This window comes from Copadichromis virginalis, linkage group LG18 (genome assembly GCF_057382275.1).
Source record: "Copadichromis virginalis isolate Kocher_CV1m ecotype Utaka linkage group LG18, C_Virginalis_male_GT1.1, whole genome shotgun sequence".
Classification (NCBI taxonomy): Eukaryota; Metazoa; Chordata; class Actinopteri; order Cichliformes; family Cichlidae; genus Copadichromis; species Copadichromis virginalis.
In genome coordinates, this window is record NC_140635.1 from 18,773,176 (window position 1) to 18,800,189 (window position 27,014).

At 41.6% G+C, this 27,014-nt stretch overlaps 1 protein-coding gene across 1 annotated transcript in view; it reads right to left on the reverse strand.

The window, feature by feature from the left end:
• Positions 1 to 5,218: 5,218 nt before the first annotated feature.
• tns3 (tensin 3) overlaps positions 5,219 to 27,014 on the reverse strand; it is a 32,773-nt gene continuing 10,977 nt past the window's right edge. The window contains exons 8-27 of the mRNA XM_085438209.1: positions 26,934 to 26,994; positions 26,664 to 26,739; positions 26,445 to 26,574; positions 26,128 to 26,193; positions 24,419 to 24,520; positions 18,728 to 19,918; positions 14,484 to 14,641; positions 14,271 to 14,388; positions 13,752 to 13,835; positions 12,261 to 12,390; positions 11,634 to 12,157; positions 11,451 to 11,537; positions 11,244 to 11,375; positions 8,990 to 9,085; positions 8,465 to 8,542; positions 8,254 to 8,331; positions 7,863 to 8,031; positions 7,718 to 7,786; positions 7,355 to 7,384; positions 5,219 to 7,236 (exon numbers count right to left, since the gene is read on the reverse strand). Coding sequence (XP_085294335.1) covers positions 7,092 to 7,236; positions 7,355 to 7,384; positions 7,718 to 7,786; positions 7,863 to 8,031; positions 8,254 to 8,331; positions 8,465 to 8,542; positions 8,990 to 9,085; positions 11,244 to 11,375; positions 11,451 to 11,537; positions 11,634 to 12,157; positions 12,261 to 12,390; positions 13,752 to 13,835; positions 14,271 to 14,388; positions 14,484 to 14,641; positions 18,728 to 19,918; positions 24,419 to 24,520; positions 26,128 to 26,193; positions 26,445 to 26,574; positions 26,664 to 26,739; positions 26,934 to 26,994 — 3,524 coding nt within the window. The 3' untranslated portion in view covers positions 5,219 to 7,091. The remainder of the gene's footprint in view (positions 7,237 to 7,354; positions 7,385 to 7,717; positions 7,787 to 7,862; positions 8,032 to 8,253; positions 8,332 to 8,464; positions 8,543 to 8,989; positions 9,086 to 11,243; positions 11,376 to 11,450; positions 11,538 to 11,633; positions 12,158 to 12,260; positions 12,391 to 13,751; positions 13,836 to 14,270; positions 14,389 to 14,483; positions 14,642 to 18,727; positions 19,919 to 24,418; positions 24,521 to 26,127; positions 26,194 to 26,444; positions 26,575 to 26,663; positions 26,740 to 26,933; positions 26,995 to 27,014) is intronic.

Here is a 27,014-nt window from a genome sequence, read left to right on the forward strand (position 1 = left end):
GTGTCCCTCACTCTCAAACACAAAACAACCCTTTCCCTATTTTTGCTTGTCAGGGTCCAGTGCGTCTGTGCTTGTGGAGAGAGTGTGTGGAATACACACAGTGTGGAGGTGTGCTGGAGTAGGAGAGGAATGAGGCGGTTGCAGATCACATGACAAGTCTGGTACATTTAAAGTTATTCTTTTCCCTGAATGGTCTCATGACTGTCTGTCATGTAATTGCTTCTGTCTGAGAGCTTTTTGAGCCGACTAAGATCACAGATAAATTGGAGTCTCTATAGTGATTAATATGATGATTGTTTCTCTTTGATTCTGCTCTGACCTGGACCCATACATAGCTTCAGCTATTATGTGATTATTGGATGTTGGTCGAATGGCGAACAAACTAGAGGCCAGCTTTCATCTAATTCCAAGGCCAGTTAATCATTTTCTTTCTTTTTTTTGTTGGAGTGGTCTATCGTGGTCCCTGTTTCTGGAGGCTTGGCCCCTGAGGCAGTCCAAAGCTGTAATTAGGCCTAAGCAAAGTGAAGGACACAGAGAAAGAGAGAGGAACTCTCAGCACTCACCCTGACAGATTACAGAGTAGTCGGAAGTGGGCTGTGAGTGGCACCACTCAATTTGACCCCAAGTCCCCCCAAAGACAGTTACACTTCCTATGTCTCTGTCTCACCTAGACTTATGAGGATAGTTGAACATGTATTCATACATCTTAGGGACATTTTCCCACATGTGTAAAATACCTCTCTCTTTTTTCTCACCACTGTTATATGACAAGAAACAGATATTCAAATGTGACTTGGACATGTGTCATTAAAATTAAAATTGCAAAGTAGTAGACATCATGCATTAATCTACAAACAAATGTGCTTTTGGTTTTGAGGTAGTTTGGGTAGATGAGTCTATGTTGGAAACCACAATCATCCAATTAGCACAAATTCTAAAACCCTGTTGTAAATGCAAATTTACACCACGAAGGAAGCTCTTTATCCCACAGTTTTTTGTTTCTTGTTCGGAGACCATGACCTAACTGAAACCCCTCCACAGTCTCAATCAATGACCTTGGAGTATGCCCAGTTTCACCACGCATGTATGAGCGCTGTGATGCCACAGACTCAACCTACTACCAATATTCCGTTAGTAACATTACGAGTTATGATGAAGTGATCTACTTGTTTGTCATCTCAATGTGACCTGGACATACCTCAATTTAACAAGCGTTATGAAAGCCTACAGTTTTCTCACGGTGCCTTTCCAGGTTTTGGCCTCTGCTGAAAGCCAAGCATGGGCCTCAAATTGTGCAGCCATCCCAGAATCCAGTTTCTATTTCTGTCCACAAACCTTTGTTCTGGTTCAGAGGAAAGAGATGGGCCCTGCCCCGCCAATTAAGTGGCTGTAAAAAAGCTGCAGAACTGGGGTGATCGAGGAATGAGAACTAGTTCTGTCAGCCGGGTAAACAAGGCCTCCAAATTATCTGCAAAATGAAATTTGGAGAGGCTGGTGTAAATCTGTAAGGGGTTATTGCAAAGCTGGTATTTGCTGGGAGAAGGATAATCTATGTGACTTAATCTTCATCATTGTTTCTTATAGTTGTTTTTTTCCCCATAAGGTCAACTAGTTCTTATAGCTTCAGAAAGTTGACAAAGACACCCACATGTAGTGTCTGGTTTTAGCCATTCTTATATAATAAAACAGCCTGGGAATAGTAAATGTAAAGATGTATTAATTAATCTTAATGGGAAATTATTGCTGCATTAGACCTATATATCTTACATGCTAACACACACTTATTTTTCCCATGTGAAATGGTGTTTCTCCTGACAGTTTCCTTTGTAATCTGATAATGTTGGTTGCTTCTCTGGATTTTCCCCTGCTCCTTTTATTTCAAGACCACTCCACACTAAATAACAGAGGAAGATGGGCTCTATGCAGTCGCCACAACTGGGCCTTCACTTCCTTCCTGCCCTCCCCGGGAATTCTTCACTTTCACCACCTGCAGACACACAGTAATGTGGGTGGAGGGGTCCTTCACTGCACACCTTTCCTCCTTCTTATCTCTGCAAATGTATTCCCTCTCTGCACCTTAAGAGCAACCTGCCCAGGCTTGCCTGGAGGGAAGAAACTCTTTTAGTGCACTTTGTAAATGAGGGTGGACATGTGCATTGGATATGTGCACACGCAACAGGTAAGAAAGGTGCATTCACACTCTACAGTGATGGAATAATTTGCCCATGCACATTAGAGAGGCCCCTTCACTGTCCACTTTTAAATCACGTCTTAAAACCCACTTTTATTCCTTGGCTTTTAACCTCAGTGAGACTTAGTTTCTCTTTTAATTGAAGTAGTTATTTAATTAATGATTTCACTCTTCTTTTATTTGGTTTTTATTTATATCTCATGTAATTTTATTTTACAGTTCCAATGTACAGCACTTTGTGTCAGCTGTGGTTGTTTTAAAGTGCTTTATAAATAAAGTTGATGATGATGATGATGATGATACAGACATTTGTGTGTCAGACGCATCAAAAGATGTGGTGTTACACTTCAGTGTGTAATAATTGCTAGCCTGTTTTGCTCTAAAACAACAAAGGTGATGTCGACTTGGGACTTTCACAGTCACAACGGTTTTGTGTCGCTAGTGTCCTCTGCTGGCCACAGATTGACATGAATCATACACAGTGTGTCCACTTTAATAGGTTCAACTGTCCAATGTAGTCATGTAGACTCGGGGAAGACAACCTGCTGAAATTCAAAATGAGCATCTGAAAATGGCAAAAAGGTGATTTAAGTGACTTTGAACGTGGCACAATTGTTGGTGCCAGACAGGCTGGTTGCTTCAGAAACAACCAATATACTAGAAATTTCTTGAACAATCATCGCTGGTGGACCATCATAGAAAACAGTCCAAATAACACAACATATCTAGTTAGCAGCAGTTCTCTAATAATAATGGATTGGATTTACATAGCGCTTTTCAAGGCACCCAAAGCACTTTACAATTCCATTATTCATTCATTCAATCTAACATTCACACACTGGTGGAGGCAAGCTACAGTTGTAGCCACAGCTGACCTGGGGCAGACTGACAGAAGCGAGGCTGCCATATCGCGCCATCGGCCCCTCTGGCCTACACCAGTAGGCGGTAGGGTAAAGTGTCTTGCCCAAGGACACAACGACCAGGACAGAGAGCCCGAAGATCGAACCGGCAACCTTCCGGTTACAGATGCGCTTCCACAGCGCCACGGTCGCCCTCTAGGCCAAAGTATCTTGTTGATCTGGCCCCTGAGGCAGTCCAAAGCTGTAATTAGGCCTTAGCAAAGTGAAGGACACAGAGCAAGAGCACACTAACTCTAAGCAGATGAACTGCAGCAGCATAGGGCCATACCGGGTGCCACTTCTTTCAGCTAAAAACAGAAAAGGCTACAATTTGAACAGGCTCACAACAGAAGATTGGAAAAATGGAGCCTGGTCTGAGTCTCGATTTCTGCTTTAACATTCAGATGATGGGACTAGAATTCAGTGTAAGCTACATGAAAACATGAATCAACTATATCAATGGTTCAGGCGCTGGTGGTGTAATGGTGTAGGGGTTGTTTCCTTGGCACACTTTGGGCTTCTTAGTATCCACTGAGCATTTCTTTTAGATGTCGTTTGTCCTCACGTCTTGTCTCCCTTTTCTGTTTACTTGTTCCCCTCCTTGTGTCTCATTCCATGTCTCCCCTGTCTGAGTTGTGCGTTGATGTATGTTCTCCCCAAGCCCATCATGTCCCTCTCCATTTCCTTCCGTGTCCCTTGCTCCCTCTCGTCACTCCATGTCTCTCACTCCTTGGGGCAGGGATAGCTCAGTAGGTAAAGTGGTCGCCCCATGATCGGAAGGTCGGCGGTTCGAATCCACTTAACGGCTACCCTGAGGTACCCCTGAGCAAGGTACCGTCCCTACACACTGCTCCCCGGGCGCCTGCTTAGTGGGCTGCCCACTGCTTCACTGAGTGAATGGGTCAAATGCAGAGAAAAACAAGTAATTTCCCCATGGGGATCAATAAAGTATCCATTATTATTATTATTGTTCTCCGTATCCAGTCATGTCAGTATTTTTGTCTCTCGTTTCTGCTTCGGTGTTCCAGTGTCAAGTCTGTGTGTCTTAGTCTGCGTGTTTCCCATTTTATTTTGATAGTATCACGTCCTGTGTGTTTAGTTTTGCTTCCTCCTCTTTCATTATGTTTATTTGCCCCAGCTGTGTTCCCCGTGTGTTTCCTCTTCCCTCGTCACTGTTCAGATATTCATGTTCCATGTTCCAGTATTTAGTTTTCCCAGTGTATTCCGGTTAGTTTTGCTTTAGTGTCCTCCTGTCTTGTCTTTTGTATCACTCAGCCTAAATAAACGGCTCACTCTTGGTTTAAGTTAAGCTTTGGTTTCCACACGTCTGCTTTTGGGTTCACTCGTCAACCATCGCCACACAGTCTGCCACCCCAGAATATGACAACATGTGTATTGTTGCTGACCATGTCCACGTCTCTTTATAACTACACTGTACCCATCATCTGATGGCTGCTTTCAGCAGGATAACACACTATGTCACTAAGCTCATCTCATCTCAAACTGATGTACTGGCCTACAGTCACGAGACCTCAATCAAATAGAGCAAGTTTGGAATGTGCTGAAACAGGAGATTTAAATCACGGATGTGCATTTAACAATGTACATTATCAAATGCATAATGTAGTGGCACATAGTACATGTGTGACACTATCATGTCAGCATGGACATGTTAATAAGAATTAAAACAGCTCTGAAATTTAAGGGGATCCAACACAGTGTACCTAATACACCGATCTCTGATTGTATACCATTTATTTCCACTGATAAAATAAATTTACTGGGTCCACAGCCTTTTTTTTTTACTTATCATTTATTTTCTGAGAAAATAGCCAGATACCAAATACAGTGGAATGTTTATATAGAAGCCTAAAGCTAAAATGCCTTAGCTATCAGTTCAGCTGATGTTGCTAAGACCTGAAAAGCTGGAATTGTGCTTAGAGTCTTTGGTTTAGCAGCATTCATCTGCAGCCTCCCTGCAGTTATGACAAACTCATAATATTCAAATGTATTCAATATATTTCAAATGTCACAATACCAATACCATTACATTTACAAAGTTACTCTTAATAATCCTGAACTATTTATTTATGTATTTGTTTACCGGATTGAAGCCAACCAACAGCGGTGTATTCAAATTTCATTTATTTGCTCCTTTGCTGGTAGATATTACCATCCTGGTGTCTCTATACTTACATAAGGCTGCACAGCATAGCTTAGCACAGAGATACAAGGACACAAGACAGAGCTAACCCTTTTCTAATAAAAGGGATTCAATTACCCAATCTACCACCGCTACAGTTCATGCAAAAACCAACAAACAGCCTGATATTTACAGCTCTGGGTACAAGGCTAATACTCCCACTAGTTGCTGAATCTAGTGGATCAAGATTAAATAAATGTTTCATTATGATTAGTATTTACAAGTCAACAAAAACATGGAAATGCCCATATACAAATAAATCGTTCACATGTAGCATGTTTTACACCGAGGCACAGTATTGAATGAGATAAGGATGAGGTACACATAATAGGTCATGGAAAGTGATAATAAGCGTGCACTTGATGCAAGAATAACACCAGCTGTTAGTGTGGTTGTCGATCCCTCTCTGGATAAAATGGTCAGGAGCAAATGTGTATCACTGACAGATGACTAGCTGAGTGTGCTAAACACTAAACCTATTTGTGCAAATTCCAACACTGACCTCTTTCTTTCTTCTTTGTTTTCTTTTTAATAACAGCATTTGTTCTTGTAACATAGCAGCCTGTGTGTGGATGTGTGCTTTTACACATTTAGTATAAATATTAAAAAAGGGGGGAGGGGGGGTATGTGTATACTGCTTTATTTTTGACACTGAAAGATTGCAGTGTTGATCTCAATCTTCAATTTGTTACATATTTGATATGTACAAGGATAATCCCAATGCTATTCAGGGCGTGTGGACAGACACTCTGGCTCACTTATAGAGCACCTGTGCTGGCGTGAAATCACTGATAATTTGATCTCCAAGCAGCCCTAGAATTGGCACAATCGACTCTTTACTCAGAGAACCGAGGTCACAAGGTAACCCTACATTCTTAGTCTTTTGTACCATCTACAAAAGTACTGATGTGTTTTTAATCGGTTACTGTCAAAGCAGAATATATATAATAAAAGAATATTATGGTTTCATTAAAATATCTTTCTACAATTTCTCTCATTCAAACACTCGCAAATGCACGCTCACACTTTCATTAAAATGTTGACAGCTTTAAAAGTGGTCATACTCCAATACATCTTATGGCAAAATTGATTTAACACCTTCAAAAAAGCCACTTATATGCAGCACATTTTACAAAACTACACGTTAAAAAAAAAGAAGCAAAAACAACATTTACATTGCATAGATAAAATAATCATGCATGTGATGAAGTTAGGCACAAAGTCCAAATCATACACATTTGCAACACTGCTTTTGCATGTTTTTAAATCCTGCCTGCTTGGTTAGATGAGGTGTTTCTACATCAGATACAACTAAAGAAATCTTAATGAATGCTTGCATGAAGTTTTTTTTTTATCCTTTCTTTTTTGGTTAAATATGAGAGAAACATACAACAATGTAGGGTTTTCTTGGTTGGTCCATAAAATGCTATGAATGAGTAAGAAAAGCAGCTTTAGTATGAGGAACTTAAAATATGTTAATAATGATTGTATTACTGTGTAAGACATTACAGTTGTAAACAATGTGAAAATGATAATGATTTTGTTATTTGTTATGTAGCTAATTTACAGTTCATGCACTGAAAGGAACAAAATTTTTAAAAAGTTATTTATACTTTTCGATTAAAGGTGTCGCTGAATGTCCTCGTACAGTGATCACTTTACATTTGCACGTTTTTCAGTTCAAATTCAGATCATCACCATCTCGAGTCATTATATTTAGTCCGTTCTTCAGCCTCTCAGTCTTTCATTCGTTGTTCTAGACGTTGCAAACGTCTGTCCAAGTGATCTGCTTTGTCCTCTACTTACTCTTATGTGAACCAATCATCACCTTTGACACAAAGTTGACAATAGCGCTTGCTGGCTGCTCGGGGTCATGCTCAGCAAACAGGTGGCATACGTTGCCCGTCGAAGTGCCAGTTTTCCTCGCCACAAAGCCGAAGATTCTGCAGAGGAGGAGCAGTGTAGTTAGTAGCATTACTGTCATCTGCCTCAAACAGGCAGTGCACCTTTAAAAAGAACTGCTTTCATTGTCTCTGTGCAAAAATATAATTATCTACATACCTTGCTGATGGGCAGCCATCTTTTTTCCACCTATTGGAAGTAAAAAAGGGATAATAGTGTCATTTTTGCTACACTGAATCCACCTAAATACTTACATTCAAAAGTGTCAATTAGATTTGCATGAAGTTATTTAAATTAATCTTTTGCCATATTTTGGATTTTCCTAGATACTTTAGAGAATAAAGGCCAGTCAGTGCGACTTGTAGTGTAAAAGGGATTCAAGTGGTCAAAAAAATGAAAACCATATTAAATAAATACCCATCACCCATTCACAACATGCAACTGACATACTTCTCTATAATAACTAGTGAAACACAAATAGCAAGTGGGCATGTGTTTTGACATTAAATCAACAATACTTACTTTCTATCTTGAGGGTCCAGAGCACAGTATATTACTGTATTGACATTGTAATGCCTCCTGAAAAAGAGCCTAAAAGAAGCCAAATTATGGTAAGAAATTGCTAAGCTATGCATATATGAAGAATGCAAAAACTATGTTTACTCACTTTCTCTGGTTGTCAGTGAGGGTGATTCCCTGAGAAGAAACTTTGAAGTGGACCACAGTGGAGGTTGGTGTAGCGTTAGAGTTCAGGACCATAGTGGTGGCCTTCTGCACTGCCTGGACACCCGTTAGTGACTCCATTTCCACAGAGCCCAGGAACCAAACATTACAGGCTGCAGCAGCAGACAAATTCAAAATTACACTTGGATTTGCAAAGCGCAAATAACGGCAAAGCGAGTGCATTGGGTGACACACGGCATAATAACAGGACAAGGAAAATGGCTCATTTCTACAACAGAACAGCACACAGAGATTGCGTCAGCGTTCGTATTAAGTCAGGCCACCTGTTTGTGACAGTGTCTTTTCATAGCAACTGATATAAGAAACCTGATTACCTGCTCCCTGTTTTAGCAGCTCAGCGGCAGAGTTTGTTACTGATTGCGAGGTGTTCTCACTGACATCTTCAAGAGGATCTGCGAACAAGAAAACAATGAGATTATCCAGCAAAAAAAACCCTCAACAGTTACATCAGCAGATGAAAACACTAAGCTGGCAGACAGTTAAACATAGAGAGGCAGATGTTGGTAGCCACAACTTGAATACTACCTTTGTCAGGTATGATAAGTTTACAGGGCAGGGCCAGAGGAGTGATTGAATGTTGGTAGACCAATGCGGTTAAGCTTCCTGTAAAACAATACCATATTAAATTAGAATTCTAGTTATAAATCTGTTTTGGTTAATGACATGTTTATTTAAAAAAAATGCAAGATTTCATGAAAAATTGCAAACTGTCAGAAAAAAGAAAAAGAAGGAGAAAAAACAACAGAGAAAAACTTCTATCACCACGATAAAATAAAATTCTCATCAGTGGAACACTTAATTTGATTATATATCTTCAATAGTTGCTATATTTGAAGAAAGCGGGGCACAAAAAAATGCCACAGAAATCAGACATAAACCATGAAACACTGTATGGGTAAATTCCAGTCTATCACAGTCTATAATCTATCGTTATTTGGCGTTCATGAAATTCTCCTGCCCTCTACTGGTGGTGGTACAATACAATTTCTGTAGTGTAGCCAAAAATCCAGATGGTGTCACTGATGTTTGCTAACCATGTAAAAGTCTTACCAAAATATGGCTCATTGGGGCAACCCTTCAGCCGCACTCCTTTCTGTGTGCACTCAATCAGAAAGTGGCGCACTAATTCATTGGCCAAATCTCCTCCTGTTAGAAAAAGAAAGAAGAAATACGTAACTAGCTAGAATAGTATACTTTCTTTTCAGCAAACTTTCTTGTATTTGAAAATCTAGAATTGGGGGTGTAAAACTTGGCGCCCCTGGAGCCTGCCCAAGAATCCTGTCTGGCCTATGGCAAGTTTGAAAACTGCAGGGAAGTCATTAATTATCACTTTTTCTTTCTTTCTGAATAAAAAAAAAATACTTGTCTGCACTGCTATTCCTCGTTGTTCGCATTACAGAGAAGTAAATTACTAGTTCCAAAATAGTCAAAGATGATGGAAATCTGTTGTGATCTTTCATTAGGAACTCATAGCTAATGAAACATATTGTTAAAACTGCGCTTTTTAAAATTTAAACTTGTTCATCATCATTTTTGTAAAGGGACAGTTCAAGAAATGCAAACATTTTCCAGAAACGTCTTTACACAAAAAGAAAAAAAAGAACATAAACATATGAGTTATAGTAAAAGGTTTTTCCGACCCACTTCACATAAAATTGGGCTCTATGTGGCATGCAAACCAACAAATTAACCTCTGCTCTACACTTACTCTGACTTGCATAACATCTCATAGCAGTTATCTCAGTACCACACATAATTTCCCAGCCTTTAAGTGTTGCGTCAAACACATTAAATTGCTACATTCATTCTCTAGAGAGATTAGGTGGATTATGATTCAACAGAAGCTCTTCTGAAGGGGCTGGATGAGCGTATGTGAGGAACGTCTTGATACAAAAGCTTGGAGAAAAGCCTGCTCCACAAAGTGGGTTGGGTTTCACACTTATAAGCAGTCACAATACCCAAAGCTCAAAGTCTGGAGATGGTTTGTGTCATGATGTCACCACAGGTGCTGTTGGATTGAAGAAGGGTGAAATCAAACAAAAGGGCAGGTGTGAATCGGGGAGAAGGGAACATGAAAGGACTGCAGACAGGGCATAAGGGCATCCTTTGTGCCCCTCAGAATAAGCAGACTTTTTCCTGACACACTGTGTGGGGTTTAGTGTTCTTTCCTTTCCTTTTCCAAATAAGAAAATTGGGTCTGTATTGTAATTCGGTCAGTACTTCCTTACATGTGGAAACAATCCAGAGAATGTTTGACCAGAGTCCTCTAGAGACTGCGTGTTTGTTACCAAAAAAACAAAGAAACAAACAAAGAAAAAAAAAAAAACTTTAGCCTATTTTCTAAATATGCTAAACCAACAAACCAGGAAGTTGATGACCAAACAAAAATCTTGTTTTGACTTCAGTTGTGGGACTGACAGACTTCTCAGAAAGACAGTTACAGTATGTGGGAAAGTGCACTTGCACAAGAAGACACTGGGATTATAGCAGGCTTACAGACCCAGCACATCTTTTGTTAATGAGTGAAACGTTAGCTGTACATCTAAGAGTATCAGGCAATAGGGGTCCCTTTGGCATCGTGATGATGATGCCCAGGAGAGAGAAACAGAAAGACAGGAGTTCATTCACAAGCAGAGGGAGAGAGGGACTCTTAGGTTCCACTGTGATGGTGCGCACAGTGGGCTGTAACTGAAGATGGCTTTGTCTGTGCTTATGCTATGCACCATTCCCAGGATTGTCCAGACCACTGGACCAATCTCTAATATCTTAACTATCAATGAAATTCTGTAATACTGTGATGTATGTTTATTTCCCAGAGATATTTATGTATGTTGTGTATGTGTTATGTACAATACAAATACAAACTGACCCGAATGATCCACTTAAAGTATATTGCACATTCCAAGGGAGCTTTAGGTTACCTTTGCACGATTATTCAAAGCAGAAGGACCGGTCAACTGGTCGCAGCAGATGGCCGCCAGAGATTTCTCCTTGTTTAAAGGGAGTTTTTCCTTTCCACTGTTGCCAAGTGTTTACCTTAAAGTGACTGTTGTTGTTATTTGACGCTATATAAATAAAACTGAACTGAACAGAACTGTATTTAATAAAATTAAGTGTTGGATTGCTTTGCTTGTTGGGATTTCTGTATTAGAATCGCTTCCACCCACTTCCAGTGTCTTACGCAAAGTTATTCACACAGATTTTAACTCAATATTTAACACACAGACATAAAAAGCCAGCAAATATGTCTGTCCCAAATGTTGAAGTGCTCATGCCGTCTTTTAATCACCCACATGTACCATACCTTTCTTGTTCTGCTGAAGAACTGAGGGAGGGGGTGTAGCCACCTTCATAGCCAGACCGTAGGCCCCCCTGAAGGAGTGGCTGTCCCGCACAATAAAGCAGCCTGGCTCCTTGTCTTTCAAGACTGAAATAGCTGAAGAGAGAGAAACAATGATTGAAGTAGCTCGAGAATTTTCTTAACAAAAAAGTGTTTACATTTGGCACCTACCTTGATCCCTTGAGATGTCTGGCTTGTACCAGAATTTTGATGTATCCTGCACAAATTTTACAGTAACCTGCTTGTTGGCTAGCACATCTGGAAAATACACAGACAAAGAAAACAACAAAAATCACTCAACGAGCCGTATGACACCCACGAGGCTTTCAGTTTCTTTAGCAGACCCTAGCTTACCTGGCAGAGGTGAGGCTGTGCCTGGCGTCTGAGCTGACAAGTCAGGCAAGATGTTAGGGAAAGGAATACTCAGGGAGCTACCACTGTGGGGACTTGAGAATCCACTGAGGGCTGGAGAGGCTGTTCCCAGCGAATGCTCCCCATCTGACGTCCTCTTCTTTTCAGGCAGAAGTGGAGGCTGCATTTGTGCTAACTGATTCTGCCCATCCATTGAGGGTAAAAGATCCCTGTCCAGGTTTGGACAGTCTGCGCCATAGCCGAGACACGAGTCATCCTGTTCCTCAAAGCTTTGAGCAGGACTATGGTTGAGAGTATAGTTAGCCATATGGCTTCGCTGGTTGCTTCGAGGAGAGCTGTGAGCATTCGGGGCAGGGTGGATGTGGGGGTGGTTAAGGGGAGGAGAGTGGTGGCCATAGTCCAGTGACACGGAGTGTGGCAGAGGTTGTCTTGCAGAGGGGTAGCTACTCAAAGAGGAGTGGTGGCTCAGGACAGGATGCTCTGGCCAGTGCTGGTTCTTGTTTGAACTGGGGAAAAACAGATTATGGGAGCATTTTATTACTGCTGGTGTTAACACAGGATCTAAAAAAAAAAAGGTGCTTGGAGTTTTTGTGTAAGTCAGAGCTCTACCTGTCTGTCTGCTGAAGGCTCCCAACAATAGAGGCAGAGTATGAGGAACTTTGTGTCCTGTGGCAGTTAATGGAGGGGTCTGGCAAACTCTCCACTCCGAAATGGTTGATCTCTGAATATTCCCTGGGTTCTGTGTAAGACGAAATACAGAATGTTAGAAAGCACATTTCTGCACAGAGTCCGAGTCAAGGTATGCATTTTATAATTTTAAAAGAACACAAACATAAGCAGGGATAAGTATGGAGAGAAAAGCTGCAAAAAGAAAAAAAAAAAGAAAAGAAAAAGCAGCTCTGAAAAGTTTAAAAGAAAATTTCTGCAACACGTGAAATAAATCACAGGGAAAAAGGTTGGTGTTCATTCAAGTAACAAATACTTACAATTGTAGTTGAAATGTAACCAGAACTGTTCGTATGGCCTTATACCCACCCAGGTGTTCAGCAAATAAGACTTAACGGTAGCTACAAATTAAACGCCTACACCAACAATTACCTAAAGCTTTATTTCAGTCAGTCTGGGCACACTGACGTCCCCAAAAACTCAAACTGTGTCTTTGCAGGCAGGTTTTCTCTGGGTTTATGGAAACAAGAGGTGCAAAGCTGAAAGAGTAACTGGTTTCTTCTTGTCCCCATTTCCGCTCGTGTACACAGAGACACTTTCATGGGGAGGAGAAGTTGTTTTTCTTCCTGACCCACAGTAACCATGGAGATGTGGCAGGGCTGAATGCAGCGATTCTTGCCTGAATATCTGAGGTAGTAAGAGGCACAGCAGGGACACAGATCTGCTCCCAGGACCTACAACCTTTAGACATACTGTAGATCTCTATGGAAACAAACGGGTTTGATCTATTTTATCTCTGTATTGGATCAAACACCAGACTTTAGATTGACGTTTAAATCAGTTTCATAGTTTTGAGAGAGCTCTATGACAAAGAGTAAATATAAAAAAGGTAACATTTAAGAATTCTGGAAAGTCCACCAGGCCTGTAGGAACAAAGTGCTATAAATGCACTCTTTCTTAAACTCCATCCATCCGTCTCTAAAAACAATCTCACAGTCTGGATTTTTTTTCTGCACTGGATAAAGACCAAAGTAAAACATGAAGAAAAAAAAAAGATTTTAATATAAAAAACAACACAGTTATGTCCCAAAAAAGGGGTTTTCTGTGCAGGTTGTGACCATGCAGACATTCTTTAAAAACCAACCATGAAGGGCAGACAATGGTTAGGAATCTCCCTGCTTTCGAGACAACTTTTACCATCTGTCTCAAAACGGCTGATGTTGCACAGAAAACAATGCAAGCATTATTATAATATAACGCAGAAAAAATCCAAAATGCCTGTCCTGTCTCTTTTGTAATGAAAACATGCTTAAAAAACATACATGTATATTATTATTGGTGTGTTGTTTTTCTGTCATTTCATTTTAATTTCTCAGAAAATGGACAAAAAAAACCCAAAAACAAGCTCAGTTTGAAGAACTTTGAAGAACCCACCGTGGTCGGTTCTGTAGCCTCCAAAAGATTGCATGCTGGGAGATGGAGTATTCCTGTTGTGAGTCACTTCTGAGAAGATTTTCACTGAAAACCCAAAGCACATGAGCATGGGACAACACACATTATCAACTGCGCTGAGAAATCCGGTGACAGTTACAGAGACAAATAAGCTGTTTCCCCACGCTGGTAGGATCATCGCCCACCGCTGCCTGTATTCACATGGAGCACACGACACAAATCAGTCACATTCTCAATACTGGAAGTAATGGATTGGGTGAGGGGTGCATCTGAGTAAAGCATCCAGCAGGCAGGGAACAGACCATAACTTGAATATTATGTTATTCTCACACTGCACAAGCAGACACAGGTGGAAATCACATGGGTGCCAAACTGCATTTGTATCAGAGGGCTGGTTGATCCTTATTCCAATTCGTCTATGGTGGTAGGCATCTAGATTATTGCAAACATCTCCCTAAGGCCTTTAGTGCATGTATGAAAACTGAACTGCAGTGTACTCACCATAAGGTGTTGGTGGAGAGATGGGGAATGCAGGAGTGGGTGGAGGTATGTCACTATTATCTACATCTGGGCCGTTGGATCTGTAATCCGCACTGTCACTTCGACACAATATGGAATGCTGAAACAAACATTACACACGTATGTATAACCGGAACTGAAAGTTAAGAGGGAAAGAGGTCATTTAAATATACTGCACACATGTGCTGTATCTACCTGGGACTGTGGCACACAGGGGGGACATCTCTGCTGGCCTCTGTACTCCTCTGCTTCAGCCCATCTTGAGTTACAGAAGCCTGAATGATCTATGACGTCCCTTCCTTGGCAACTCAGAGTCTGTGTTATGCCCACTCGTCCGTCACTGGATTGGACAGCTGCATACACACAGGTAGACAGCAGCAAGAAGGTCATTAAATGTTAACAGATTTACATGCATCACTGCTTTCAAGGAAGTGAAGTGCCTTAAAGACACCAATGAGAAACAGTGGTGCTTTGACCTTTGGTACCTTTGAGGAAAGTACGCACAGTGCAGACAGGGTTTGTCTAAACTGAATTCCTAAAAAACTTTTTGAAGCAGTATGGTTACACAGAGTAATCACAGTATTTCTAACACTTTTTTTTCTGATTACAATGAATCAAATGGCAAATTTCTTCAATATCAAAGCAGTTTAATGGAACCTCCAGTCTTTACCTCTGTCATGTTGGTAGTTTTTAATTACATCTTACTTAGCCTCCTTAAATCAGACACAGTATAGCACAGGAATAACTATATATTATGATAACACAATTAGTTTGGGAATGTGTTACACCTGAATTTGGGCATGCACAAAAGCATGCACTGGAGCGGTTCGCAGCCGAGTGTAACGCAGCGGGAATGAGGATCAGCACCTCCAAATCTGAGGCCATGGTTCTCAGCCGGAAAAGGGTGGAGTGCCCACTCCGGGTCGGGGATGAGTTCCTGCCCCAAGTGGAGGAGTTCAAGTATCTCGGGGTCTTGTTCGCGAGTGATGGGAGAAGGGAGCTGGAGATCGACAGACGGATTGGGGCTGCGGCTGCAGTAATGCGGACGCTGCACCGGTCAGTCGTGGTGAAGAGGGAGCTGAGTGTAAAAGCGAAGCTCTCAATTTACCGGTCGATCTACGTCCCTACCCTCACCTATGGCCACGAGCTGTGGGTAGTGACCGAAAGAACGAGATCGCGGATACAAGCGGCGGAAATGAGCTTCCTCCGAAGGGTGGCTGGCCTCTCCCTTAGAGATAGGGTGAGAAGTTCGGCCATCCGGGAGGGGCTTAGAGTAGAGCAGCTGCTGCTCCACATCGAAAGGAGCCAGCTGAGGTGGTTCGGGCATCTGGCAAGGATGCCCCCTGGGCGCCTCCTGGGCGAGGTGTTCCAGGCATGTCCCACCGGGAGGAGGCCCCGGGGCAGACCCAGGACACGCTGGAGAGATTATATCTCTCGGCTGGCCTGGGAACGCCTTGGTATTCCCCCGGACAAGCTGGAGGAGGTGGCTGGGGAGAGGGAGGTCTGGACCTCTTTGCTTAGGCTGCTACCCCCGCGACCCGACCTCGGATAAGCGGATGAAGATGGATGGATGGATGGATGGACAAAAGTGAAAAGGTTTGCCACTTGTGTAATGTTTTGAGTGGACAGCTGAGGAATGCCGGAGGTCTAGCTAGATGGTGTTCATTGTGTATTCGGGGTGAAGGGTGTTCAGTGTTGTGACTGCTCTGAAGAGTGTGGCCACTCAGCACCAGGGTGTTAATTTGAGCCCTCCCAGTGAGTTCTGACCTCTCAGGCCTGAAGAATGCTAATGCCTGGCCTCATTAATCACTTTGCCTGATCTACAGATGACACAGACAGAGCTGTATGCATAGATGACATTATTTCTTCTTACTGCAGGTCTATGTAGAGTACTTTGCAAAACTCTTGAGCCACCCCTTATTTCTTTATATTTTTCGTTCTAGGCGGCCAAATTTGTAATATGATCTTGAATAGTTCTCCAGGCTTTCTGAAGGTCTTTTAAAGTTTTTCTTTGGACATTGGCTGCTTTTCCCCCCTTATGTTCTAGTCCTTGTAGCTGATCATTTTCAGATGATTTTTTTTTTTTGCTTGTTAAACCACTTTAACAATGATGGGAATAACGGCGTTACTTTTTTCAGTAACGAGTAATCTAATTCCTAACGTTACAACGCCGTTACCGTTACGAACAAGAAAATGAGGTCGCGTTACTATTTTTCAACAAACAGACGGTTGAAACTGTGTTCAGGTGACCGCACCTTATATCAGTTGCATGGAAGTAGCTGACTACGTAAGTAATCTGGGCGCTACAGCTTTCAGCGGCTGCGCGCGCTCCCACAGACGACAATCACTTTCTGGCAGATGATCACTTTTTGGCACAACACCTGGAGCTAAGGGGGGCAAAACAATCGCATGAGTGTTGCTGTTTGACTGAGGAAGAATATCTTAGTCGTGGTAAGCCAATCACATGACCACTTTAAGATGACAAAGCAACAATGTGATATATACCAGTTTTTAAATTGTGTTGATAGGCCACGTAAAACCAGAGTCATGGTAAACAATATATACGCGGCGTTTTTTCCTCAATAGTTTTGTCACGTTTAACGTCTAAGGACAGCGCTAGCAAGCACTCTCTGCTTATGAACAAACAAAAAACAGCTCGATCGTGTTCGTGGAAAAATGCACCATATCGACCATTATTTCTGCAACCTGTCATGACTTCAAGAGTAAGGATGGGATGGGAAGTATAATACATTATCTACAGTATTGTGGAGGGATACCTAGACAATAACCGATAAGGCAGTTTGTGCCATGTTGGAATTATGTTGATGAATGCCTTTTCATGTTGCTTGTCACTTGACCAGGCTAATAATGAATTTCAGATGATCATTTTTAGTTAACACTATAAGCAAAAAAACACAACTTCTCTCCTTAGCCCTAATATTCTTTTTACGCCTTTTAACTCCGTTAAGGTGTAAAAACAGCTAGTGTTATGCTTAAAAGAGTAACAGCATGGAAGCTACAAGCAATAACATGATGAACACAAGCAAAAAAGACGTCTAGCTGCATAGATCCTAGATGCAACTTCGAAAGTGCAAAAAACAAGGCCCAAAGCATGAACTTTAAACAGACATCCTATATCGTGAAGAACTTTTATAAACAAACACTCTTATGCTTCCCACAGGTTATTTGCAAATTAGAAAAGTTAGCGCCTTTGGCATTTTTTTTTTTTTTTTTTTTTTTACTTGGAATGGTGCACCCATGTAGTGGATATGTGCAGACAGGTATGCCTGTTGAATCAAACGGAAAGAAACATCGCCTGCGGGCTGACTTGTTTCTCTTCTGGAAATTCCTCAGGCCTCCCTATTTTGCACCCCCCTCCTACAACCACGCATGCATGCTGTGATTTATCCACGTAGATAGCTTTCTGAATTACCTCTGCATTACTAGTTTTTAGTAAAATTGCACTAAATGAATAAAAATGTTGCATTTTAATTTAAAAAAAAAATGCTGTATGTTTTTTTTTTCTGGTTTCTGAATATATTTATCAGAAATGTTAGGCTCTATTAAATTTTACAGATGTAGACAGAAGCAGAGAGGTACGGAAGGAGATAATGTGAATTCTTTTGCAGCTTTTCAAGAATCTCAGCATGACTCCAGGAATCAGTTTCAACTTGAAGAAAGAGGAAATAACTTTATCATTGTAGATACTATAGCCATCGTGTTGCATAACCCGTGTTTGCTCAGCAAGTCTAACAACAATCAAAGCAGATGTTTCAGCGTCACAGAATCATGGATAAGAACTCAAAAGAAAAGATGGAAGCGTGATGCTGACTACAACCGGCACGCAATAAAGATGATTAATGTTAAATGAAGGAATGAAGTGCACATTTCAAATGTGGTGCTTTGAACATCTATACACAACAACGAGCTTTCGGTGCACGATAGTCACTGATTGTGGACATATCTGTGTGCACACGATGAAATCTCTATTAACAAACACTGAGACGGTAAGGTTCAGAAGAGAGGACGATAGCTGCTCTGTCTGTCTTCATGTACCACATTGATCCCGCCCTCAGATAGCTAAACACACAGCTAAAAACAAGTCAGGACAGCGCTCTTTCCTCTGAAAATATCTGAAAACCTGGCAACAACCCTGCTATTTCTGCCCCTAAAACACGCCAGGTGGGAAGGGGAGAGAAGGTGTGCTTTGTTATGTTCGCTCTTGAGTGAAGTGGAAGAAAAGTGGATGGTGCTGGAGAAAAACAACTTGGGATGAAATAGGTCTTGCTGCTTATATTTTTTTTTTCTGTGTTTATTTGCTGTATCAAGGCAAACAACTTCCTGTCTGAGATTAGTCACACGTTTTTTTCCAGGACAACACCACATCAACACCATCACCACCACCACCACCACCACCACACCCAGACTGACTATCTTACCTGTCTGCTGTGTGCTTTTCAGGTCTGCTGAGTTATTATCGCTGAATCTGAGGTTGATGCCGTTTGAACATTTGCCGACCGAGCCGTTAACCGGTGTTCCACCTTTTCTCTTAATGGAGCTGCCGTGGCTCGGCACAAACGTGGGATCCAGGTCCATGATCAGCTGATTGAGCTGGTCGATGGAGTTGTCAATGTCCTTCGTGAGAGATTTGAACTCCTCATCCCGTTTGTTGTTATTGTTGTTGTTTATCGACGTTTGTTCTTTGTGGGGTGCTGCGTTTCTAATAAGATCTGCTGCGGAGTCCCTGGTAAGGCCCTGTGGTTCAGTGGGCAGGCCTGCTTTAGGTAGACTACCACCCTGCTTGTTCCGGTGGAATCGATCTGCATCGTTTCCATCCTCTGGCATATAGGTAAAGTGTTGCGCGGCAACCATTTGCTGCTGCCGAACCCAGGACTGTGTGGAATAGCTTCCCTGTCTGTAGACATGCTGCTGGGGTACAGGGGCATTGCTGGGATTAGAGGAGGCTATAGAGTTGCTCCTGTAGCTCAGACAGCCCCTTCTAGCCTCAGCATAGGATCTCTCATAGTCCTCGATAGGATGAGGTGCGATATGGTGGATGTGGTGCTGGCTTTGGCTTTGCTGCTCCTCTCCTCCAGGACTCCCAAAGCCATCTGACAGCAGGGAGTTCTGGCTGCTCTTGTGGCACGATGACGACAAGGTTCCCAAGCTGTCCACACTGTGCAGATCGTGACCTGTAATGACTTCATCATCAAGAATGTCTGTTTCCCTCTCTCGGGGTTGTGGGTCTCCATTGATGTGCACCTGCGCTGGGACTACCTGCTGGACGCCCACTCTAGCGCCTTCGTCAGTCATCTCCTCCAGTGACGGATCCTCAAGGCCAAAACCACTCAGGAGGCGCTTTAGCTGGACCTTTTCCTGCTGACTTGGTCCCTGGTTAGCTTTGACGGAGGTGGTGGTGGTGGTAGCACTGGCGACAGGCGTGGGTTTGTCCGCCCACAGGGAAGTGCTAGATAAGCCTGAGTCACTACTGACAGAGAGAGCGTGGTCACTGTGGTCAGGGCTAGAGGTTGCGGAGGTTGTGCGCGGCCCTTGGGCCAGCGCGACGTTTCCTCTGGTGGGGCTCCTCTTGTTTGCCGTCCTGTCCTGTGTTAGGCCTTGAGATCGTGGTGCTGCAAAACAGAAGAGATGTCGCGCTTCATACAGTCAGCTGGTATGGGCACACACAGAGACGCACAAACAGCAGAGACGCACAAACGGGACAAGAAACCACAGACAAGAGAAGACTCTGTTAACGAGAAGACTCGCTACAGACGCCAAACACTCACGGCTCACATGACCATGACAACAGAGACTACAACACAGAGTACAAGAAGAGAGAGATGTGACTTATAATACTGAACTGAGACAAGCCATTAAATTAGATGTGTTGGGAAAAAAGTGTAATGTTATGTAGACTCAACCACATATTTTTTCTGTAATCTAAACTTACTTCAACTAAAGATATTCCACTCATCCATTCCCAATAGGCCAACTGTTAGAGTGCTTGTTTAGTAGTAGCAGTAGTAGAGTAGCGTGTATAACAGGCAAAAGGTGTTCTTCATTATATAGATTATATATGAGATGTGAAGTCTTCTATCTGCTGCTGCAACAGTCGGACAGCTGTGGATCTTCTCTGACCCCTGCATTCCTCACCCAGCTGTGATGAAGCCACCCAACTCCCTCGCTCTTGCCCCTTGACCCTCAGCATATGTCCAAACAAGCTCCTTAATCCTCAGAAGTAACAGATAAATCTCAAGAGGTCAGTCATTTTGAAAGGCCGAGCTAAATCACGGCATGCACGACAATAGAAAAGTCTGGTTTCAGCCACGCTAGACATCTTGCAAAATGAGGTCTGGAGTTGAATTCCAAGGGTGAGGGAACAATGTTGCCAAGTAAGCAGAACTGCCGTCTCACTGTCACTCTCCCTCCGCTACAACAAAAGAGAGCAGGGAACATGACTCCTACAATTCTTCCTTAGCCTACTGCTTTAAAGTACTTGCTTTTCAGTCAATCCACAACCAGAGGATTTGAATGCCAGACATGCATGATAAAAGCCCCCCTCCCTCTCTCTGCATGATTTGTCCCTCCCGTCACACAAAATGCACTTTTTAACACTGCTTTCAGGCATGTGCTGCTGGGATTTTTCCCCCCCAGTCTTAGTGGAAATTCCTTCTACTAAGGTTTAAGCGGGTTTGAATCTGAATACTAGCCATCTTTCTTCATCAATCCCTCTCATCATCACCACCCCCCCACACCTTGCCTCCTCCTTCATGGCCACCCATTTGGCTGCAGAATAAAATCTCTTACCTTCACGGTCCCTGCCAGGTAAGCAAACAAGACAACCCCAGCCTCCGGTGAAATAAAACTTGAAGAGCTGAACAGGCGATGAATGCACAGAGGAGCAGACATTGTTTTTAACACGCAGGTAATCGTAAGGGGCAAATTCAGAGACTTCGAATAAGTTGGCCCTGCTTTCTTTCACTGCCAGGAAGGTGTTTGCACTCTATACAAGGGAAGAGGGAGGGCTGGGGTGGTGGCGAGGGGAGACCTTGAGTTTTCCAAATAAGGGCAGAGGAATGTAAACAAGTGAGGCGGGACTAAGGAGCTGAGGCGGGCTGGAGGAAACCAGCCCGCCTCAACCTCTTGCCTTGCGTTAGGGGACTACCCCATAGGGGAGAGAAGAGGGGGAAGAAGAAAAAAAAAAAATCAGGGAATGAAAGAAAAGAGAGAGGGCAGGCCAGAGAAGATCAAAGAATGAAAACAACATTCTTGTACTTCAAGAAATTTTCGCTCCTCAAAATAACACTTTTCAATTAAAGCAGTCATTAGCGTCTGCAGGGACCTCGGGGCAAATTTCACGAAAAGTGGCAGCCAAGTTTGTTTTTCTTTTACTCTTGTGTGTCGTGAAATTACACGCCCGATGCCCTCATGCACAATGCAGGCAAGAAACAGATGTGCCTCAAACCCAATTACGGGGTTCACGCATTGTTTTCAAAACAGTTTTACCAATCTTGACATTAAGAAAGCCATAGATGGTTTACCAAATGTGTTTTTAGGTAGCAAACCTAAGAAAATCAGTCAAACCATTTACATCAAGCATTCATCATTTTGGCTGTTGTGGTATGGTCAGTCTCTGAATAATCTACCAATTACAGTGCACGAAAGCAGCGAAACCAGGACTGCTCCTCCAGCTGCTTTTGTATCACAGGAGGAGGTCTGGTTGTGTATGCCTATGCAATTACCCAACCCTTTCCATTCCTTCTCAGTTACTACCATCCTGCACCCCACGAATGCCAAAAATGTGAGTCAAACACATAATGATGATGAGCATCCTCATTTGCTTCCACTCAGCCTTCTGCATGTGCCTACGATCTGTATACTGCCGCACACAGGGAATCACTTTAAATTCCACTGTACAAAGAGATGAACAAATAATGACTATTATTGAACAATACTCAACCCTAGCAGTATCTCACCATGAGGAAAGTTTTATTTTCTTAGTTTTGGAGTTGACATGGTCAACACAGTAATCAGAAACAGAAGAGATACAGTCTTTCAGTGCCTTAAGTCAAAGGTTTCATTTTATAGGTGTATATCTGATGCTAGTCTTTCCTAAAATTCAATATACTTAGTTAAATTGAGATTCTCCACGCTTCATAAAACCAATGCACAAGTGTTGAAAATTAAAGTTCATGTGATTCTTCCAAATATGAGTCAATCTCCCATCTCATGTTAAGATGCTCAACTTTACAGAGGAAAGAAACACTAGACACTCAACTAATATGTCACTGAACTTGACCTTTTAAACAGTTTTATAGGATTTGTGCATTTTGTAGCTTATTTTTAAAATAAAGTGAATGTAATTTGGCAAATAACACAGCTTGCTCCATAGTTAATTTGACACTTCACCCTCAAGTCCAAATCATCACTTCAGAAGAAGACAAAAACAAAATGTAACCGTCTATGATTTAAAAAGAAATTAAAAAAAAGACATCTATCCATTTTTTTTAGTTAATTTGTCAGAGGATTTCAAGTATCAAAGTATCATTCAAAACCTTTCCAAAACCATTTAATCAACTTTTACAGGATCTGCTTTCATTTAATGTGGACTAACATTTTTGAACTATTTGTATTCTATGTTATAATTAGGACATTATATATTGGTTGCTGTGACCATATTATACAGAAGTGCATTTAATTAGGGAAAAAGTCCAATGAAAAATGCTGGATTATTTACAGCAAAGAGGAGACATTTCCATGGATATCCGCCTTTCTATTTAAATTTTAAAAAAAAAACAAAAAAAAAAACAAAAAAAAACCAACACTGCCGCCACATACATTTAAAAAAAATAAAATAAATAAATAGTCAACAACCTTTCTTGAATTAACAATTTTGTTAGCCATCAATTCACACAAGGAGATAAACACACACTGACGATTGAAGAAAAGCCACTGAAGTAAATGAGGTTTTCTTTACAAAATATTAGCACTAAAGTGGCAAACGTTTCCTAGACTTCCTCCTCCTGAAGAAGCTCCGAGTGACAGCCTCACGGAGGTAAACTAGTCCTGCCAGAAGACGGGGTGGTAAGTGGATGTAGAATTCCAACAAAGCTCCTAGTCTTGCTTCTCAAATGTAGCGTTTACATGAGAAAAATAAGGCTGTAAATATCCCACATGAATGCTCGGGAATCGAGGCAATAGAAAAAAATGCTTCTTTGTTGTTGTCATTGCTTTGCTTTGATGAATTCTTAAATTTGAGTGGTTGTGTTTTTATTGCATTCCCACAAGTGAGCATGAAGAAATCTATTGGAGTATTTCAAATGAAAGCAAAAAAAAAAAGCAAAAAAAAAAAAAAAGGCATGCTGAACTTAGCTTATAAAAACACTCAATGAATTCTGGAACAGGGTGGATCTGTGTTTTAATGCCACTACCACGTTGCTCTATTCTGGGAGGTTGTTGTGAATTCTGTGGTCGAGTGGAGAGCAACAACCACAGCTAGGACGGGACGCCCTGACAGGGTGGCTCTGTGTGTGTGTGTGTGTGTGTGTGTGTGAGAATGTATATATACCCGCACATATATATATATATATATATATATGTGCGTGTGTATGTGTGTGGGCGGTAGTGAGAGTGTGTATGTGTGAGTGGGTTAAAGCATGCCTTTCATTTCATGAAACAACAAAACAGAAATCTCCTGAGAACTGACTGCTCTTCCTTTGAACCCAGCATTTCCTGCGTACAACAACAATCCTCCCTCTCCCTCACACAGACACACTCCATGCCATCTCCATCACCCTGAAGTCTAAAAGGTAAGTTTAGCTTCGAAAGTGTCATAACTTGGATTGAAGTCCCACTCCTATAGAAACACCCATAACATGTAGTGGTGACTGCGTCGATGTTATTGCGATCACGCTGTAGCCACTCACTAACATGCACAACAGGCCCTGTCAAGGGGGGTTAATAACCAAGAGAGGGGAAAAAAAAAAAAAAAAAAAAAAAGGGTGCATGTGTTCATGTAAATGTAAAAGAGAAAGAACGCACTGCAAGCTGGGAAAATGATAAGGAAATAAAGTTGGATGAATACTAGTCTTGTGAGTCATGTAAAGACCACTGAGGCATCACAACAGTACCTTCGCCATCACAGATGTTCTGGTACGAGTCCCAGCGAGTTAGAGGATCTGCTGTGTTGTAGTCCACAATAACATCTCCTCCATTTTTCCACTTGTCAGCACCTGGAATAAAAAAAACCCAAAAAAACAAACAAACACACACATTACTGTCCAGTTTGCATGCTATGTTAAGCTGGCTGTAGTGTCATATATATCGTAAAGTGACTGGAAAGTAGCACTGACCCTTCTCATTAATCTGATAGCAGGAAAGCCATGTCATTTCTGAACATTTTTAAATTTTAAAGAAACTCCATCCATCCATTCACTTCCGCTTATCCTTTTCAGGGTCGCGGGGGGGGGGGGGGGGGGGGAGAACATGCAAACTCCACACAGAAAGGCCCCGGCCTGATGGTGGAATTGAACTCAGGACCTTCTTGCTGTGCGGCAACAGTGCTAACCACCGTGCCACCGTGCTGCCTTTTAAAGAAACTATTTTATTTAATTTGTGGGCTGACTACAAACTAAGATAAAATAAAATTAAGGTTTTTATTTAAGACCCCAACTCATCAGCAAAAATATTATTGGTAGCTCTTTCTATTACAGCTTGGTAACCTTGGTAGAATATGTAACTTCAAACAAGCTGAATGCTATTACAAATGAAAACGCAAATTCATATTCAGAGAAACTGTTTTATTATTAAAAGGCAGCCAAGCTGAGCTGTCATATGGTCAGGATGTTAAAGGGTGCTCATTTTCTTCTTGCATTTACTCAACTCTTGTCAGAACCAGAGTGGCCTGTATTCTATTAGTGTAGCAACAAATAAGCTGTATAGCATAAACCCACGCTTGAGTCATTATTATTTACTTACATCTAGCAAATACTGACATATTTTTAGAGTCCTAGGTTTAAATGCAGGAAACATTACTAAAAATGTGAAGTTTTGTATTTTACACTCATGATTGCTGGTTATTACACATAAACTACTGCTCATTGTCCACGTCATTAGCCACAGCGGCAAAAACAATATTTAAACTGCTACCTTAGAGGAGAAACAAAGCACAATCAACTAATATTAGTATTCAGTATATTTCAGTATATAAAAATTCACATGCTCAGATGTTACTATGTTATTGCTAGAAGGTGATTATATTGTTATTATATAACTTATAGCCCTATTTTATTACTAAGTAGTGCTGTCAACCAATGCAGTTTGTTTCCACACTTCTTGCCTAAATATGTAAATATCAGTTTAATATTACTCAAGTATAACCACTGTTGACAGAACATATTACCTAGTTATTACTCGGTATTCTTGGTATTTAAGTGTTAATAACTTGTTATTTCCATATTATTACCTTCTTATTACCCCTCAGGAACCACATTATTACCAAGCTGTAATAGAAAGTGCCACCACAATATGGCTGATGACCAAAAGACTTAATCAAAAACAGAGCAGACAATAGAAATATATACATTTCATTCTATACCAGACCTGCACAGAGGCCCCACATAGTTTGTGGGGCCTCTGTTGCAGCTCATGCTGTGCTTCTTTGCCTCTCTGTCAGCACACACTTCACACTACATTTCCCTTCTCATCAGGGGGCAGAGGGAGATGACCAGAGGAGGGGACAGCACGTAAAAAAGTAGAAGAGAACATTGTATCTGGTTTTCAAATTTTCCTACTACTCCCTATAGTAATTTTAAATAAAGATAAAGAGTTAGAAGTCTACCTGTGATCTTCTCTGGTCCCTCGGAGAAAACCAGCTCCACTTTACCATAATCTGGAAATCTGGGGTCTGAATTGACAGCACAAAGGAGAGAAGTGCATAAATGAGAGCCAGAACCAGTAAGATGAAAGTTGCTGTTAGTTTGCAGCTCTCTCGGTAATTGTAACATGTTTGGGGAAACCAAATTATTGGTCTAAAAGCAGCATGTCTAAATTAAGTTCAAGCTGAACCTCGCAGATGCTGTGCAGAGTTGAGGAGTTGCTGTTTACTATCAGCGGGGTGATGAGATCTGTTCATGGGATTTTTTTTTCTAGGTCTACCTTTGTTGGCAGTCTCCATGTCCTCTTTTTCAAACATCAGGTTGTAACCCTGTACTGCTCCCGTGTGAAACTGCACCCGGAAAATAACCTCACGCTCTGAAGTCACCTCACTTTTATGATAGCATTTAATCTACGAGAGACAAAAAAACAAATGTCACAATGAATACAAAAGCGCAGATTTCGCAACTTCTGAAAACGCAGTTTGTTTTTTTTCCCTACCATGATGTCCCCTTTTAGGAGCTGCGCAGGCTCCAGCATGATGCATACACGGTCTCTGTGGCCTGGACCAATGTGACTTAAACAAAAACAACAGAAGTCTGTCGCATGGAGCCGGAGTGTGGAAGCAATTACAGATATTTACAGAAAGCAGTAACTAATTCAAATTAACATTAAACTAACTAAAACAGAAAACTGCTTTAAAGCCTTCCTACATACTTTGAAGTAAACTATAATGTTCAAATTACTGTACCACATGTGTAAGCTACTTACTAGAATCCAGATGAATACACTGCTTGCATTCCCTGGTAGACCTTGATGTAAGGACAGCACACTATATATAAAAAAAGGACA